The sequence below is a fragment of the Nematostella vectensis genome, chromosome 6 (genome assembly GCF_932526225.1).
Source record: "Nematostella vectensis chromosome 6, jaNemVect1.1, whole genome shotgun sequence".
Classification (NCBI taxonomy): domain Eukaryota; kingdom Metazoa; phylum Cnidaria; class Anthozoa; order Actiniaria; family Edwardsiidae; genus Nematostella; species Nematostella vectensis.
The window spans coordinates 14,298,637-14,314,192 of record NC_064039.1 but is presented as its reverse complement, the minus strand read 5'-3'; the positions used below and the strand labels follow the sequence as shown (position 1 = coordinate 14,314,192).

General features: G+C 39.7%; 2 protein-coding genes across 2 annotated transcripts; one reads left to right on the top strand and one right to left on the bottom strand.

The window, feature by feature from the left end:
- Window positions 1-101: 101 nt before the first annotated feature.
- On the top strand, window positions 102-4,484 carry LOC5515181 (DNA-directed RNA polymerase I subunit RPA43). Its single transcript, XM_001635234.3, has 2 exons — window positions 102-724; window positions 3,957-4,484. The coding sequence occupies exons 1-2, from the start codon at window positions 102-104 to the stop codon at window positions 4,219-4,221; spliced, it is 888 nt and encodes a 295-aa protein (XP_001635284.3). The 3' UTR covers window positions 4,222-4,484.
- Window positions 4,485-7,114: 2,630 nt separating this feature from the next.
- On the bottom strand, window positions 7,115-13,176 carry LOC116619733. The gene is made up of 7 exons (XM_048729295.1): window positions 12,065-13,176; window positions 11,070-11,699; window positions 9,955-10,032; window positions 9,562-9,606; window positions 9,177-9,446; window positions 8,142-8,425; window positions 7,115-7,648 (listed from the first exon to the last, which is right to left on the bottom strand). Exons 1-7 carry the CDS (start codon window positions 12,375-12,377, stop codon window positions 7,637-7,639), a joined length of 1,632 nt encoding a protein of 543 aa, XP_048585252.1. The 5' UTR covers window positions 12,378-13,176; the 3' UTR covers window positions 7,115-7,636.
- Between the last annotated feature and the right edge of the window lie 2,380 nt (window positions 13,177-15,556).

The following is a 15,556-nucleotide window of genomic DNA, read 5'->3' as shown; positions in this document are numbered from 1 at the left end:
ATAGCTAGAAATTGGAAAAAGAAAGGGCAAGGATGCTTTTTTGCAGGATCGATACCAGTTTTATACGGAACGTTTACGTTCCGCTTTGAAAGTTTGCCGCCATGTTGAAATCTAAATCGATAAACAATCGGAAGTCATTCGAAGCAGTTCGATGCGGTAGACTGGTGACCAGATTGCACGTGGGGACATCCAACATGGCTGCCGATGTTCGAAGCACCCTTAGTCTAGCAGAAGCAAGACAAAAGTGCGGCGAAAAGCACTCTTTGTTTCAAGTAATTCAGTGTACAGAGCACATGTGCTTACCACCTAGCTACTTAGGTCGTTTAAAAAAGGGAATTGTAGAAGAACTCGACAAAAAATTGATGAAATATTGTGAGAAACTTCGAGCTGTTATTGTCGCTTATGACAAAGTTACACTGCTACAAAGGCGTGGGAACATAATCGACGAAAGCCCATTTCTTCATTTCGATGCACAAGTGGATTATATCACATTCAAACCTGAAATCGGTAACAAGCTGATCGGTGTGGTGAACAAATTCGGCTATGATCATATTGGGTGCCTGGTGCATGGGTGTTTCAACGCATCAATTGCTAAATGTAGAACATCTAATGGTCTGTACGGGAGTTTATCCCTAGGTGACGAATTAGCTTTCCGTGTCGTTGGGCTAGAATCAGTAACTGGCGTTTTATCTATATCTGGATCGGTTGATGAAAAGAAGAATAGGTAAGAATAATGTTACATTACCGTTTGTAATCTACATATGGGGGGCCTTGCAAAGGGAGGCACTTATTGACATCAAATTACAACACGGGATCTTTTTGTTATCCCTTCTACTTCTTTATCTATATAATTGCACATTTCTTTCAGTTGTCTTATTTACTGTTGTTTCAGTTCATTGAAAACAAAGTTTTGTTCTCAATCAATTCATAAGCTGGTATTTTCCACCGAAATAAGCGCCCCCTCCTCAATAAACACCCCGAAAGATCTGAAACATTAAATAATCATCCCTGGGCGCTTATTCAAATCATTATGGTACATATCAGGATTTGGGTGGGGTACCATATAGTGAGAGACAAGTGATAACAGTACATATGGGTGGGTCCATTCATACTATACCTGTCAACTCTCCCACATTAGGCGGGAGTCTCAAGATTTTGGACCCCTTCTCCCGCTCTCCCGTGTTGAGCACCAAATCTCCCGCTTTTAAGCGATTTTTTACGCTTCCAAAAAATTGTTCTTTAGAAAATCGTCATTTCACCTATTTTCTATTAACCCATTTGCTCCTGGGATAATAGCGCGCGATTCACCCTTTCTGGGAGTTTTCATAAGTTTTGCAAATTCACTCAAGAAGAAAAGAAAACACATATGCGCAGTAAATTGCGATACAATATTACTGTACATAAAAGCAACTAGTGCATCTTATTCAGAAAAAGATGAGGAATTGGAGGGTGTAAAAATTAATCTGTAAAGAACTAGGAAAATATAAAAACTAGACGATTGTTTAACAAGTTTATTGAAATTTTATCAATTTAGTGAACAAAAAGAAACAAAACAAAACTTATGACAAAATTATTTTTTAATAAATACATAAATCAATACAATATTTAAAATAATGTGCTCACAGTATTCCTGAATACATTCCGTGAGTTTATTTCATAGATAAGATTTCAAGACTTGGTAAAACAAAGACATTTTATGTATTTCAAAGTGTGTGTTCTGGACACAGCGACGGTTAAACTTTCTCTTCTGAAAGTATTGATTACTTATTGATTTTCCTTAATTTTTATTTACCAAGAACGGAGGAATATAGAATTGATTCAAATTGTTCGCACGGATTTTGTTAGTCAAATCTATCGTTCTCAAACAGAGCAAAAATAAAACATGCAAAATATTCGGGTTAATCCATCTAAAAAAACCCTTTGTGACATCCTTGTTGCCTTGCAGATGTTGTGTGATCCAGTAAAATTTATTTTTGTACCATTTTGACCTCATGAAATGAGTATTTTGAGATAAGAGCAACCACACGTGGTCTAATTATTGAATTCACCCCGGCCTGATTTAGCCAAAATAAATATCATGATACAGGTCTTATCACAAAAATAAGAAGCCTCCATCCATACAGCAGACTTTTAGTGGGTAGATAATTCATTCTCACCAGACTAGAGGCAGTGTACTTCTCGAAACATGTCAAAATCTCCACTGTGAGACTCCAAAAGTTAGATTTCACTGTCAGAATCCAGCGTGAACTCAGATGTCTTTACGCACTATTTCCCGTCATTTTTCATTAAAACGATCTTCTCACGGGCTGTTATTATCCTCTCTGGAACTATCGTGTCAAGTTTTCTAATTATCTTTCTTGAAAGCGAGAAAATAATGAGAATACTGCGATTTTCAAGCGCTAAGAATTCAACATGGCGGTCGCCCGAGACAAGTGATTTCACTACAAGGCATTGTTTTATTGTTCAGCTGCTAGGAGGTGTGCAAAAGAGCTCATTTGATTGGTCAATTCTTTGTCATGCTACAGCTGAATTTGCATAAGCTTTACTCGACGAGGAGGGGAGCTAGAGAGGTTTTTCTCGCGCGTGCTAAAAACGGCCAGTACAGGCCGGTTCAGGGGAATAAGCAGGTTTTTCCGACAGCCGGTTCAGGGGTCAATGGGTTAAAATATTTGAAACATCAATGTTCGTGAGAGCTTTCTATACAGAAAACGCCTGCAAGGTTAAACCCACCTCTCCCCCCCAAAAAAAACCACCCCTTCCCCCCAAAAATGAATGTACCCCACCCCTCCCCCCAAAAAATTCTCAAGCCTTGAGATTTTTGGAGGTTGACAGGTATGTCATACTGTACCCCTCGACTCCATTGAAGAAAGGCAGAACATTATACTTTGAAGTGTGACATCTGTGTCAGCAAATCCAGGCCATGTACCTGAAAAAATGTCATCCTAGTTCATGAGGGAATATATATCTAATTGCTGTATAGTGCAGTTCTTGTTGAGAGTAGTTTTCTTGACAAGAGCTTACAAAATACAGTACACAGATTTCCAGTGTCATAAAAATAAACTCTCTAATTTACAGTTTTATAAAGCAGACATCTCTGCTGCTGAATACCTACTCAAAATTTTTGTTTTAAGCTTCATTAAACTTCCCTCTGTTAAAGCCACATTATCACCAGTTTACTTCCGTCCAATGGAAACAACCAACAAGAGACAAAAGAATCTATTAGCACCTGCAATATTAAACAGGTCATCTGCTTTAAATTATCAGTCACATCCTCAAGGAAACTTCCGATAGGCACACTGCTTTTACAATTTTGAAATATTTTTCTTGTTTTCCTTTAAAAATCCTAGGAGATTGTTACGTAATTGACCGGAAGTAAACTGGTGACAAATAATAATAATGGGGGATGCAGCCTCTCAAAAATAGTCTTTCAGTTACAGTTTCAGTTACATTAATTTGTATAATATGAAGAAATAGTTGACTTGCACTAAGAGACCATATGACCTTTCTGTGTGGTAAATTCAAAACAAAAAAATCAAACAAATTGATCAGAAATAAATGTGCCCATCACACCAGTCTTTAAATGAGACTAAACCCTTTTTGAAAAAAAATGAATTCTGGCTTTTTCCATAAGCGCTGAATAAGTTGCTTTTTTGTTGCTAAAAACCTGAGCACGCGTTTGCCACCCAAACAGATCACACCACACATGATCTCTCAGCGCAAGTCCCCTATTATTAGTAGTTTCATAAGGTTTCAGCATTTATAAGCTAACATTTCAAAACATGCTTTAGGGATCCCTTTAGAGAGGAGAATTCTCAAATTTAATGTTTGCCCCTTGGTTGCTGTTCTGTCTCTAGCTCACATACTTTACACAATTCCAAATAAGAAAGTGCCGACACCATTAAAGCTATGTCTCTTATTTGCATACTGAATTATTTTGTTTTGTGTTTGATTTACAGAAAAATGAAAATGACTTCAAAAGTTGTACCTATGGACAATATACAAGATGCTGCATCTCAGAAGAGAAATATTAAGCAAAATCATGAAAACTCAGAACAAATAACTCCAAAGAAGAAGAAAAAAGTAGAATCACAGGAGACAGATGGGGACAATAACAATTCAGTTTCAATCTCTTCACAATCTGACACTCAATCAGTTCCCAAGAAAAGCAAAGACAAACAGCATAAAAAGAAAAAGAGAAAAGATAATGTTTCACCAGTATAATGTCCTAGGAAAGAAATTATATTGTGTGAAAAATAAATGTCCCTGTTCATTTTTAACTAGAAAACTTTAAAGAAACTTTGTTAACCCAAACACTCAAGGAAGACAAGAAACAGTTCTTTAAGCAGATTGTTTGGGTTATTCTAGTAAAAAAAAAATACTCTAACATTGTATAGGCTCGAATTAGCAGGGAGTTGGAGCCGCATGTGTATGAGTTATCATGGCTTTAATGCATAATAGTGGTTTGAATAAAACCATGAAACAAATTGTAGCAGTCAAAGTGTAGTATCTAGCCTGCATCCTATCAGGATTCTTGCGGTGCTCCAGAGGAATCTCTCATCCATTAACGCATCTATTACAGGGCCGTAGCAGGGGGTGGGGCACTGGGGGCAGGTGCCCTCAATATGTTAAAAACTTATAAGAAAATGACCAGTAGGGGCGTGGCTGTGCCCCCCAAAAAATTTCTTAATGTTTCTATATTGTGCTCCTCCAATATTTCAAAGCTTGCGGCACTGTATTAAGGAACAGGCCTACTTGTCCGTCGTCAGGCCTCTCACAGAATATGCAACTACTGCTTGATCCCATTACTGAATAAGGGAGTCAGCACAAGATCGAAGAGTACACAGGGACCTGAAACTGTTTCATAAGATCCAACAGAACATTCCAATCCCTGTGGAAATTATGCCTGGGTCTGTAAGAACTAGGGGTCACAAACTTTTTTGTTCGTACCCATCCCTGTATGGAATAACCTCTCAAGTAAAACAACTACGCCTACTAATCTAAAGGCCTTTAAAGCCCTGCGCAAACTGCGCCAGCAATGACTGGTGAGACGTTAGCCCAGCTATTTTGGCGCAGTTTGAAACCGTGATGGGCGGGGCTGGCGAGTGTAGGAGAAATTTTGATTGAGTTTAGACTTTTGCCCAACACTTCGCATTTCATTTGTCTCGTGGTCATTTGAGCATATCCCAGTTTGTACACAAACCCAGCAATGCTGGGCTCATTTCAGGCCCGTTCCAAGGGTTCGCCCCCCCCCCCCACAACGGCGGAAGGTCAACTTTCGGTTCGCAATAGACTTGATATTTGTAGATAAATCGTTAAAGCATAAGCGAATTAGACAAAAAGGCTTTTTAGATAACTCTTTAAATCTTTGTGACCGCTTTAAAAAAAAAACAAGGCAATGATTGACCTAGCACAGCAGTGCAAGCTCTGAAGGAGTGTGATATATTCCAATACCTCCATGCTAAAGATATGTTGCACTATACCATCTACAAAGGGTGAATGTGAGGAAAGCGCACAGTTTTGGGGGCAGTTTGCACACCTGAGCCTAAGTCCGGCCCAGCACTTCGCCGGCCTAAAGCCCCGTGCAAACTACGCCAGGTCCTGCCAGCATTGCTGGCGAATTCTTGCTCGACTGACCACTAGACAAAGGAAATTTCAGAAAGTCCATTTCCCATTTTGACATGTCCTTTGTCCTATATGCGAAAATTCGCTAGCAATGCTGGCAGGTGCTGGCGCAGTTTGCACGGGGCTTAACTGCCCCAACTCATGGCCAACATTTGGCATTCTCGTTCCCAGAGCTCCACGGTCATGCTTCCCAATGTTCCTTTTTGGGAGAAAAGGTGGTTTATAAGAGGTCTACGAAATATACTTACAGAACAACTTCGCTTGTTCTTTATTTATTCACGAGAATTGTTGAATATTATCGCGATTATGGATGGCCTCTATACAGTAGAACTGTCCATATCCAGCAATAAAGTTACGAGACGCTGGCCCAGTAATGCTGGCGCAGTTTGAAAACCTTGTTGGGAGGTGCTGGAAAAATGGTAGTCTTGGGTTGCCTTTGGTCCCGTCATGCTTCAAACGTCAGTCACGCGTGACCTTTTTTACCAACATGCTGGCCATGTGTTGGGGCAGTTTGCACACCGTCCTAACTCCGGCACAGCATTCCTTCAGTGGGCTTTCATGCTGATGGGTGCTGACGCAGTTTGCACAGGGCTTTAACCAGCCAGGATGCGTCATATTCTGAACGCTTTGGGTCATTTTTTCGCCTAGCCTGCTTGCAGGCGGTACTCGGTTATCATCGCGGAAAACCCTCTCCGTTCGATGATCGGGCGCCATATTGTATTCTAAGCTCGGTTATTATCGCGGAAAACCCTCTCCGTTCGATGATCGGGCGCCACATTGTATTCTAAGCCGCACGGTTCCTGGGGGCGAGCGCAAAAACGGACGCAGGGCAGGGGGGAAAGGAGAGAGGGAAGAGGGAAAAAAACGCCTGCACTAAAACCCCTGATTCTCAGATCCGCCCCCAACTAAGAATGACTTCCGGTAGTCTTGTCACGTATTCTCCTCGAGCCAATCATAATCGAGGAATTTTCCCCTTTGTTTTGAACTGTCTTCCCCTGCTAGCAGAGGCCTCTGCTAGCAGGGAAGAACTGTCTTCGATCACAACCAAAACAAACCCATGTGCGACTGTCAGATTCACGGGAATTTTCGCGCGAGCTTCGACATGGAGAGTTATGCCTGAGCAAGAATCGCATACGCCAACGAAACAGATAAAAGCGCGCGAGCGAAAGAAACCAAGAATGCAGATTCTGCAAAACAAAATTAGTGCTCCACTACGGCAAAACAACCTATCTCTCTACGGAGAATTTATTTTTAATCTCTAAGCGGCAAGATTATAAACAGCCCGAGATTCATCATTAACCAGTTCATGACTGTTGCAATGTCAACTAATGTATTACAGAAGATAATTGTTTTGTCCATCTCAATACCCTTTTCCTTCATTTCTTTTACAACCCAATCCAATTATGAATAGAGACAAAATAACTCCTTTGTAGAGCAAAGATAATAGGAGACAAAGCAGATGCGTACTTACTCCAGGATATTGTTTCGTTTGTCACTTTATGGCCAACAATTTTTAATTCAACAATTATGTTTACAAGAGTGTATCACAATTTATATTTACAACTAATGGCCTTTACGCCAAATGCATATTTGGCAACTAAAGAAATATGGATACAGTAACCTACAGTACCGTCGGTCCGTAGGTTTTCCCTCGCAAGAAAAAACCCGTTATGAAAACAAACGGTTTTTCGGAGTCTTAGCTCCACAAAATCGCCGCGAAAAATACTGCTTCTGCTGTATGTGACTTGAATATATTGTACACTATAAACATTTAATTTATGGTTTTATGTAAATACATTATGCCTTTCAAAGTCTTTTAGATGTATGATTGAACTTTTTTTTTTCATCTAAGTGCGTTATTTGTAAAAATCCTAGTCGTTATTTGACTACATTTTCTTGTACAGTATTTTACTATCAGTAGTGTAATCATGCAGCCTGATTTTCAACAAAGTAAACTTTCTAACTTCTCTACGTCTCTAAAAACTTCGGCTCTCTGTCAGTTTTGTTTCCTTTTTCATCTTGAAGCCTGTTTTCGACAAAATATTATAAGGTTAGCTACAGTACAAACATCGTGAAAACTTAAGGTTTTCATATGATCGCAAACGATATGGAAACTCCCCCTAGGATCGTGGGCGATCGAGTGTGATCGTATGGAAACAGCTTGCGACCGGTTGCGATCGTACGGTCAAGTTAGCTGCGACCGGTTGCGATCGTACGGTCAAGTTAGCTACGATCGGTTGCGATCGTACGGTCAAGTTAGCTTCGATCGGTTGCGATCGTACGGTCAAGTTAGCTGCGATCGGTTGCGATCGTACGGTCAAGTTAGCTGCGATCGGTTGCGATCGTACGGTCAAGTTAGCTGCGATCGGTTGCGATCGTACCGTCAAGTTAGCTGCGATCGTGTGCGATCAAGGGGAACCAGCCTTTAGGGTAAAGCAGTGGGAAAAATGCACAAAAAGATTATGTTAATGCATTATTATCTTTGGAATATTATAGTCCTTCTCATAGTTTGTACTTACAATGACAGACTTTATGCCATTAGCCGTGGAAACCTTCTGAGAAGGTGCTTTGCGAGTGTTGTTGACGGGCGGCATTTCAACGTCTGCTCTTCCGTGGATGGTATTCTCCATCTTCCGTTCTTGTAACGGCCACTTATACTTGCAGTAGTTTCTCATCAGGAGAGGAATGTGCTGGTCAGAGTCGTCACTTAGCAGGATTGTCATAAACTTGCCCTTTTCGTTACATCCTTTGCTAGCCACATCACCCATGATCAAATCAGATGAGAACCTCAAGGTCTGTCCATCTAGGATCCATGAAAGAATAGGCAATATCTTTGAGTTTAGTCTTTCTATATCTTACCAGAATCACATAATAATCACCACCATCATCATCACTATCACCCTTTCCCTCACCCTCATCATCACCACCACCACCACCATCAATATCCACATCTTACCAGAATCATATAATAATCACCATAAATATTATTAACACCACAATCATCACCACAACAACCAGGCCTGCGCCCAGGATTTTTCTTGGGGGAGTGCCAAATCCGAAAAAGAGGACCTAATTTTTCTGGGTGGGGATGGAAAGAACAAAAAGAGATTTTTTATGCCTTTGCAGTATCTTCACGGGACGCTAATTGTCGGATTTGGCTACGTACCAGAGTGATCTAACTTATGTTTTATAGTTTTGTACCAGAGTGTTTTGTCTACGAATAGCATGTCCATTGGGAACTGAAAGTGGACCTTCGGTCGTTGTGTGGGGGAGGGGGGGGGTGGGTGCGAACGAGCCTGACAACCATTATCATTATAATCATCATCACCATAATCATTTTTAGCATAACTATCACCACAATCATTACCATCCTGTCTTACCAGAATCACTCCAGAATCATTATCATTACCACCACCACCATCATTATAACCACCACAACAATCAGTATCATCATTATCGATATCTTGCCCGAATCATATCACAATCATTATCATTACCATCACCCGTTTTAACCACCACAACAATGAGTATCATCATTATTATTGATATCTTACCGTCATCATCAAAGCTCTTCATCCCATCCATGTTCGCCTCGAATGTCTCTTTCAACTTCTCAGAGACACAAAGAAATACATTATCAGCAGTGAGTATTTGTTGATAAACATAACGGTTTGGATTGCAGCAGAAGTCTTGGTAATCAATACAACTCATGTGGCACTGATAGCCTTTCTCAACTTGAAACTGCCAAAAAAGCTTGAGAGCCTCCTCAAAGATCTTTGGATCATCTCTAGCACAGATTATATAAATCTTCTTTTTTGAGTTCTCTACAAAAACAAAAACGTATAATATTAAGGGCATTTGAATAAAGTTATTGGATGTTATTTTTTATTTCCATCTAGAGAAAACTCTAATGGTTATTATGGATTAAATTTTGCATACCATATATGGTGCTGGATTTAGGTGGCAGTTGAGGAAAAACATGGTCTGAAAACAAAGGCAGCAAAATCAAATTAACACTAAATTTCAAGATTATATGATTAAAAAATCATCAAATACATCACATTAATCACAAGGAACTTCAAGCCTTGTCTAAACTGTTAGCTGATGGTTCTCAAATTTTATCTGATCAAGAGATTGCTTTGTAAAATTATAGGGGGAAAAATGTGAGATATAATGAGCATGAGATATGACTTTTTAGCTGGTAAAATATAAAAACATTCAGTCATTCCTATTGTTTTTCATTATTTTTTTTGGCTTATGCAAGCTCTGTCATCCCCTCCTCTAATGTAGCAAATGATGGTATGTTCTCAACAGATAAGATAGATATGTTACCTTCTGCCTTATATCCAGACTCTATAGAAGTTGTAGATGATGGTTTTGCCATTTGGCTTGGCATGCTTGGACTGCCATCTAAAATGTCATTCAATTTCAATACTTTTAATAATATATACTGGTATAAGAACCATCTTTTAGTAAGAAAAAAACTCTGTTGGCAGGCCTGTAACCAGGGGTTCAGAAAAACATCACACTGGACTAGAATTTCCACAAAATCGAGTAATCCTGCACTGGACAAGATACACCTAAGAGGACAAAATATACACTTAAGAGGACAAGATATACACCTAAGAGAACAAGATATACACCTAAAAGAACACAATATACACCTAAGAGAACAAGATATACACCTAAGAGGACAAGATATACACCTAAGAGAACAAGATATACACCTAAGAGAACAAGATATACACCTAAGAGAACAAGATATACACCTAAGAGAACAAGATATACACCTAAGAGGACAAGATATACAACTAAGAGGGCAAGATATACACCTACATGTAAGAGAACAAGATATACACCTAAGAGGGCAAGATTACACCTAAGAGGGCAAGATATACACCTAAGAGGACAATATATACACCTAAGAAAACAAGATATACACCTAAGAGGACAAGATATACACCTAAGAGAACAAGATATACACCTAAGAGGACAAGATATACACCTAAGAGAACAAGATATACACCTAAGAGAACAAGATATACCTAAGAGGACAAGATATACGCCTAAGAGGACAAGATATACACCTAAGAGGACAAGATATATATACACCTAAGAGAACAAGATATACCCCTAAGAGGACAAGATATACACCTAAAAGGACAAGATATACCCCTAAAAGGACAAGATACCCCAAAGTTTTTAATGCATTAAGCATTTTACTATTTTACAGAGCAAGCCTATATCCAGGGCTCTTAGCAGGATGAAGTGTGGGGGGATAGCTCATTTTGTATTTATTGGGCCATTTTCACTTAGTTTTATTATGTCCTTGTACACATGTATCTTGTCCTCTTAGTCAAGAATAAGACCTTTTCTACCATATGATGCTAACAGTAGTTGAGAGTACAGTTGTACATAATTTTCGGAATAAAAGAGCGGTGTTTTACCTGAATCAGGAGATATGTCTATTTTCAGGACCTCTTTCTCCTTCCTCACTGATGAGCCTTTTAGTTGTTTATTGTCCCTATGATTTTTTTTCCAAAAAGAAAATGATTTTGAATGTCTTTTTTTCATAACCGGGTTTTCATTGCAGCTCGGAAGCTTGCTTGAGTCAACAGATCTAGATCTTTTGAAAATATTTTTAAACCCTTTGAAGGGTGACTTGTGTGGCACCGACTTAGAACGATTAAAACATGGTCTCTCTGGAAAGTCAACAATGGTGGGGAAACCATTGTCTACGGACTGGTTATTCAAAACTTCATGTTGGCAGACAGTATGCTCTTTGTTGGAAGGGGCTATTCCTTGCTGGTTAGACATGACAGCGCCGTTTTCTGTTTCACTACAAACTTGTTTCTTTAATGATCCCCCAGCTACATTCTGCTCAGATGCAGCAAGAATGGTGGTGTCAGGTTTGATTTCCTCATCTAAATCCTTTTCTTCACGTAAAATGTCCAGTTCCTGATTTTTCATCTCATTTTTGTGCTCTAAATTTTCATCACCAGAGATACCATAATCAACAGCTGTTGGCTCTATTGCATTATTTGTACTGTCATTTTCACAGTTTGTACCATTTACACCTGGAAGGAAACAAAAAACAAGTTATTTTTTGTCATATGTGCATTCAGTAAAGGGCTGGACCCCCCCCCCCCCCCCCCCCTCCACTTCTCCGTTTTCCCTTCGCGAAGATCAAAAGAAACCACGTTGATTTTTCTTTTCTTTTTCTTTCTTTTTTTTTCGAACACAGAATAGGTTTTGGGTTGTTCGGCTCGTTTTTCATTATCTAAAGACACATCATCTATGTTCCCTGAAATCGAAAATAAATTACGAAATAACTGCAGTGTACACAAGCGGGGAAGACTGGTGCGAGTCAAGGACTTGTGACGACACCACAAAAAAAGACAAAACCTTGGCGTAGGTTTTTTTAATTTGCCTTTTAACCTACTTTTTTGGGAGGCTTCGAGCTCTTGAAGACATGCAGCAAGCTCTAGATTGGTAAATACGTCTACTAGTTCCTGTATCCGCCCCCCTTTTCGATGAATAAAATCTAACAACACTCTCTCGGCGGGCAAGCATCCATTGTAGTTCGAAAATTCTCCCGTAATCTCGGAAGTAGAGTAACCAAGTTCGCAGGCCACATGTTTCCAGTTAACTAAAGCTCCTTGAGTACAAAGAAGACATGAAATTTCACGCAAAACTTTAAAATCCAAAATTACGGCCGGGGAATGCAAAAAATCTGGCTCGAACTTGGTAGCCATGATCGGTAGACTTCATTCGTTGCAACTTCCGCTCTGTAAATTTGGCTTTTTTGACGGCTTGTGATTCCTCTTCGTATCAAATGTAGGGAACTGTATCAAGCCACCATACACCTTCTCAAGAAGCCAGAGATCGTAGATAGTGGTTTTAGTTGGTTATATTTTAACAGATTTCCAAAGCGACTTGTCGCTAGACTCGTTCATGCTCAATTGGTGGCGTAGTGCCAGGTTAACAGCTTGTGACGAACGTCTACGAGAGCTCGCCCCTTCGGGGAGTGGAGTGGGGGGCTAGACAAGCAAAATAGAAGAGAACAGCAGAGGACTCTCCCCCTTTACATGGCTTATGAAAAAAAAAAAACCTAAAGAAACGAAAGAACAAAGATGGATTTTTTTCTATGCCTTTGTAGTATCTCCGTATCGCCACGAGACGTTTATTGTCAGATTTGGCTACACACCTTAGTGATCTAGCTTATGTTTTATAGTTTTGGTTTTAGAGTGATTTAGATCCACGACGCCGGCAGGAAGACGCCGCCTCGCGCACGCTTTTCTTGCCAATAAATACTGGACCCTCTTTCACGCGAGCCAGAATATCGAGCGCAAAGAGAGTCCCAGGTCTGGACTAGTCTTCTATTGAGAACCGAAAGTGGACCATCGGCCGTTGTTGGGGGTGCGTTCGCACCCCCTGCACTACCCCTGGGTACGGAAAAGCTGGAAAAGCTGCAAGTTGGTTTTATCGTCCCCTTTGAAGAATATATGTGGATACAAAAATAAAATCGCCTGATACGCAGGCTAAAAGTTGGATAAAATGATTATCTTCCCCTATCATTTTTTTTTTTTTCACGAAACGCAAAAAGCCCTACGAATAAAGCAAAGCAGTCCACTATTTATTCTAGTTTCTATGTTTCTATCTTTGGGGCAACTTGCGTTGTTGCGTGAACTCATCGTTTCTTATCAATTGGCTCCTTCGCAGCCCCTAGCAGTCGGAGTCACACAACGCTCACGGGCTCCGACCGACTGGGGCTGAGTTTGTCGTTCATGCCAAGGCATTTTTTAATCACTTTTCACATCTTTCTACAGCGAAAGCGAATTTAATTTTTTATTTATCTATTTTTTGTCCATTCGGAGTTATTTGAGCAGAATGGTTGAAAATGTCTAACGAATAGGAAATAATTAAATAGCAATAATATTTGAGCAATAATATCCAGATATCTGAGGGTTCCAATGATGAACACAATTTGATCTGTATTTTACACCTACTTTCAAATGTATTCGGAATCCCGGGTTTCCAATGTTGTCATTCGACATTTGCCGCGAAGCTTGGAGCCTCTGGTACACCCAGGGTACCCCGCTCTCAAACCATGAAGGCTTTCTGCGAAGATCTGCGCTGGAGAGTAATTATCCATCAATATTTACAAGACTCATTTGTTGACAGGGGTGGCGGAGTGGTCCTATAAGTGGGGCAAAAGCTGGGGGAGGGGTAGGTTGTGATTCCATCGGAGGGGTGGTTGGTGGTTTCAGGGGGGGAGGGGTGGGTTGTGGTTCCAAATCCTATTAATAAGAACGCGGGGAATTTAAACTGTTCAACAAATTTGTTTTCGGTTGCATATATTCCGCTTGAAACCCGTTGGTTTAAAAAACGTTACTATCAAGAAACGATCCGCTCAGATCCCCCCCCCTGCCCCTTCCCTTCCGCCTCCCATGGTTGAAGACACTTGCAGAGCACTTTTTGTTGGGAAATCATTCTTATAAGATACAGAAAACAAGAGCCGTGCACAGGGACAAAGACGGCGATTGCTTAGCCGTAAGCATATTTTTGTATAAGCTTTATTGATTTTGAATTAGTATGGTGGAACTAAAAATCGCCGGTCTAATTTTCCTGAAAACCATTCAAGATTTGCAACATGTTTGCCATCGAGATGCTGATGACTGTATTTTAAGAAACCTCCTTGTTTCTATCTCGATGTATATACGCCTTACACTGTTGACGGGCAAAGAAGTTAGTATTTCCACCATGTGTCGCTTGATTCCACCGTGTCCCCGTGCACTGGTCTTGACTTCCCCGTGTTCAGAGAAACGTTTTCTGGTATTGTTTACGAATAATTTCCCAGCAAAGGGTGCTCTGCAAGTGTCTTCAGCAGGTGAGTCTTGTGAATATTGATGGACAATTTACTCTCCAGGGCAAATCTTCGCTAAAAACTTTTGTCGAGAGATGAGTTTAGCAACATACTTAATGCAGTCTGATTTTAGGAACTCAATTGTGAGATCGTTTCTAATATGAGAATGCTTATGACATGCAGGAAGTACTAACCTCGTCGACTCTCGAATGACAGCACATTTCATTTGGAATCTGGGATTCCGCTTACATTTGAAAATAAGTGTAAAACGCATAAGCCTTCTTTTTTATACAAAAAAAGAATGTATCCAAGCTCCCGTTATCGGCCCGGGCCCCTCTTTATGTTTTTTCTCCTAATGAGGGGCCTCTATAATTCTAGTTCAATGTGTTGCGCTTATACACTCTTTTTGTTTTATAAGAACGTATAATTTTCAGTTGATGCTGGGCTGTTTTTATTTTTGGGACAAAGGCTGAATATGTTCTCAACGATGTTCTTAAATTTTAGTGTATATGATAATATAAACGCAATGAATTATTAGAAAGAGAATTACACTAATGATCAAGCAATGATAAGCTGGTTGTTACTATGAGCACAATTTGATTCTGCATTTTAGAAACATCAGGAATACAAAATATTGTTTTCTGCTATCTGAGCCTAGGCATGTTCTTAAAATTGGTGAAATCTCAGGCTGGACGTTCTTATAAAAAGGGTTCTTATAAAAAAATAAGAGTGTATAAGACTGTTCTTGAAACAACTGTTACATGAGCTTTTGTGAGGAAGCAAAAAAAAAAAAAAAAAAAAAAAGAGAAAAACAGCATCAATAGCCCCACAGGCCAGCAAAAATACACCCAGCAAGGGGTGTTATAAACGGTTGCTTAGTTTTACTGACCCACAGAAACTTTGAAAGATAACCTATGGAGAGTATCTTTGTTTTTCACTACTTCAACCATCATCATGTGTGAGCATGTAAAAATTGTTACTCAAGGGTGTTTAGAATTATCTTAATTTTTAGATATTTTGTTCAGGCTGATATTTTTTTTTATATAAATACTGTATAAGCTTATTTTT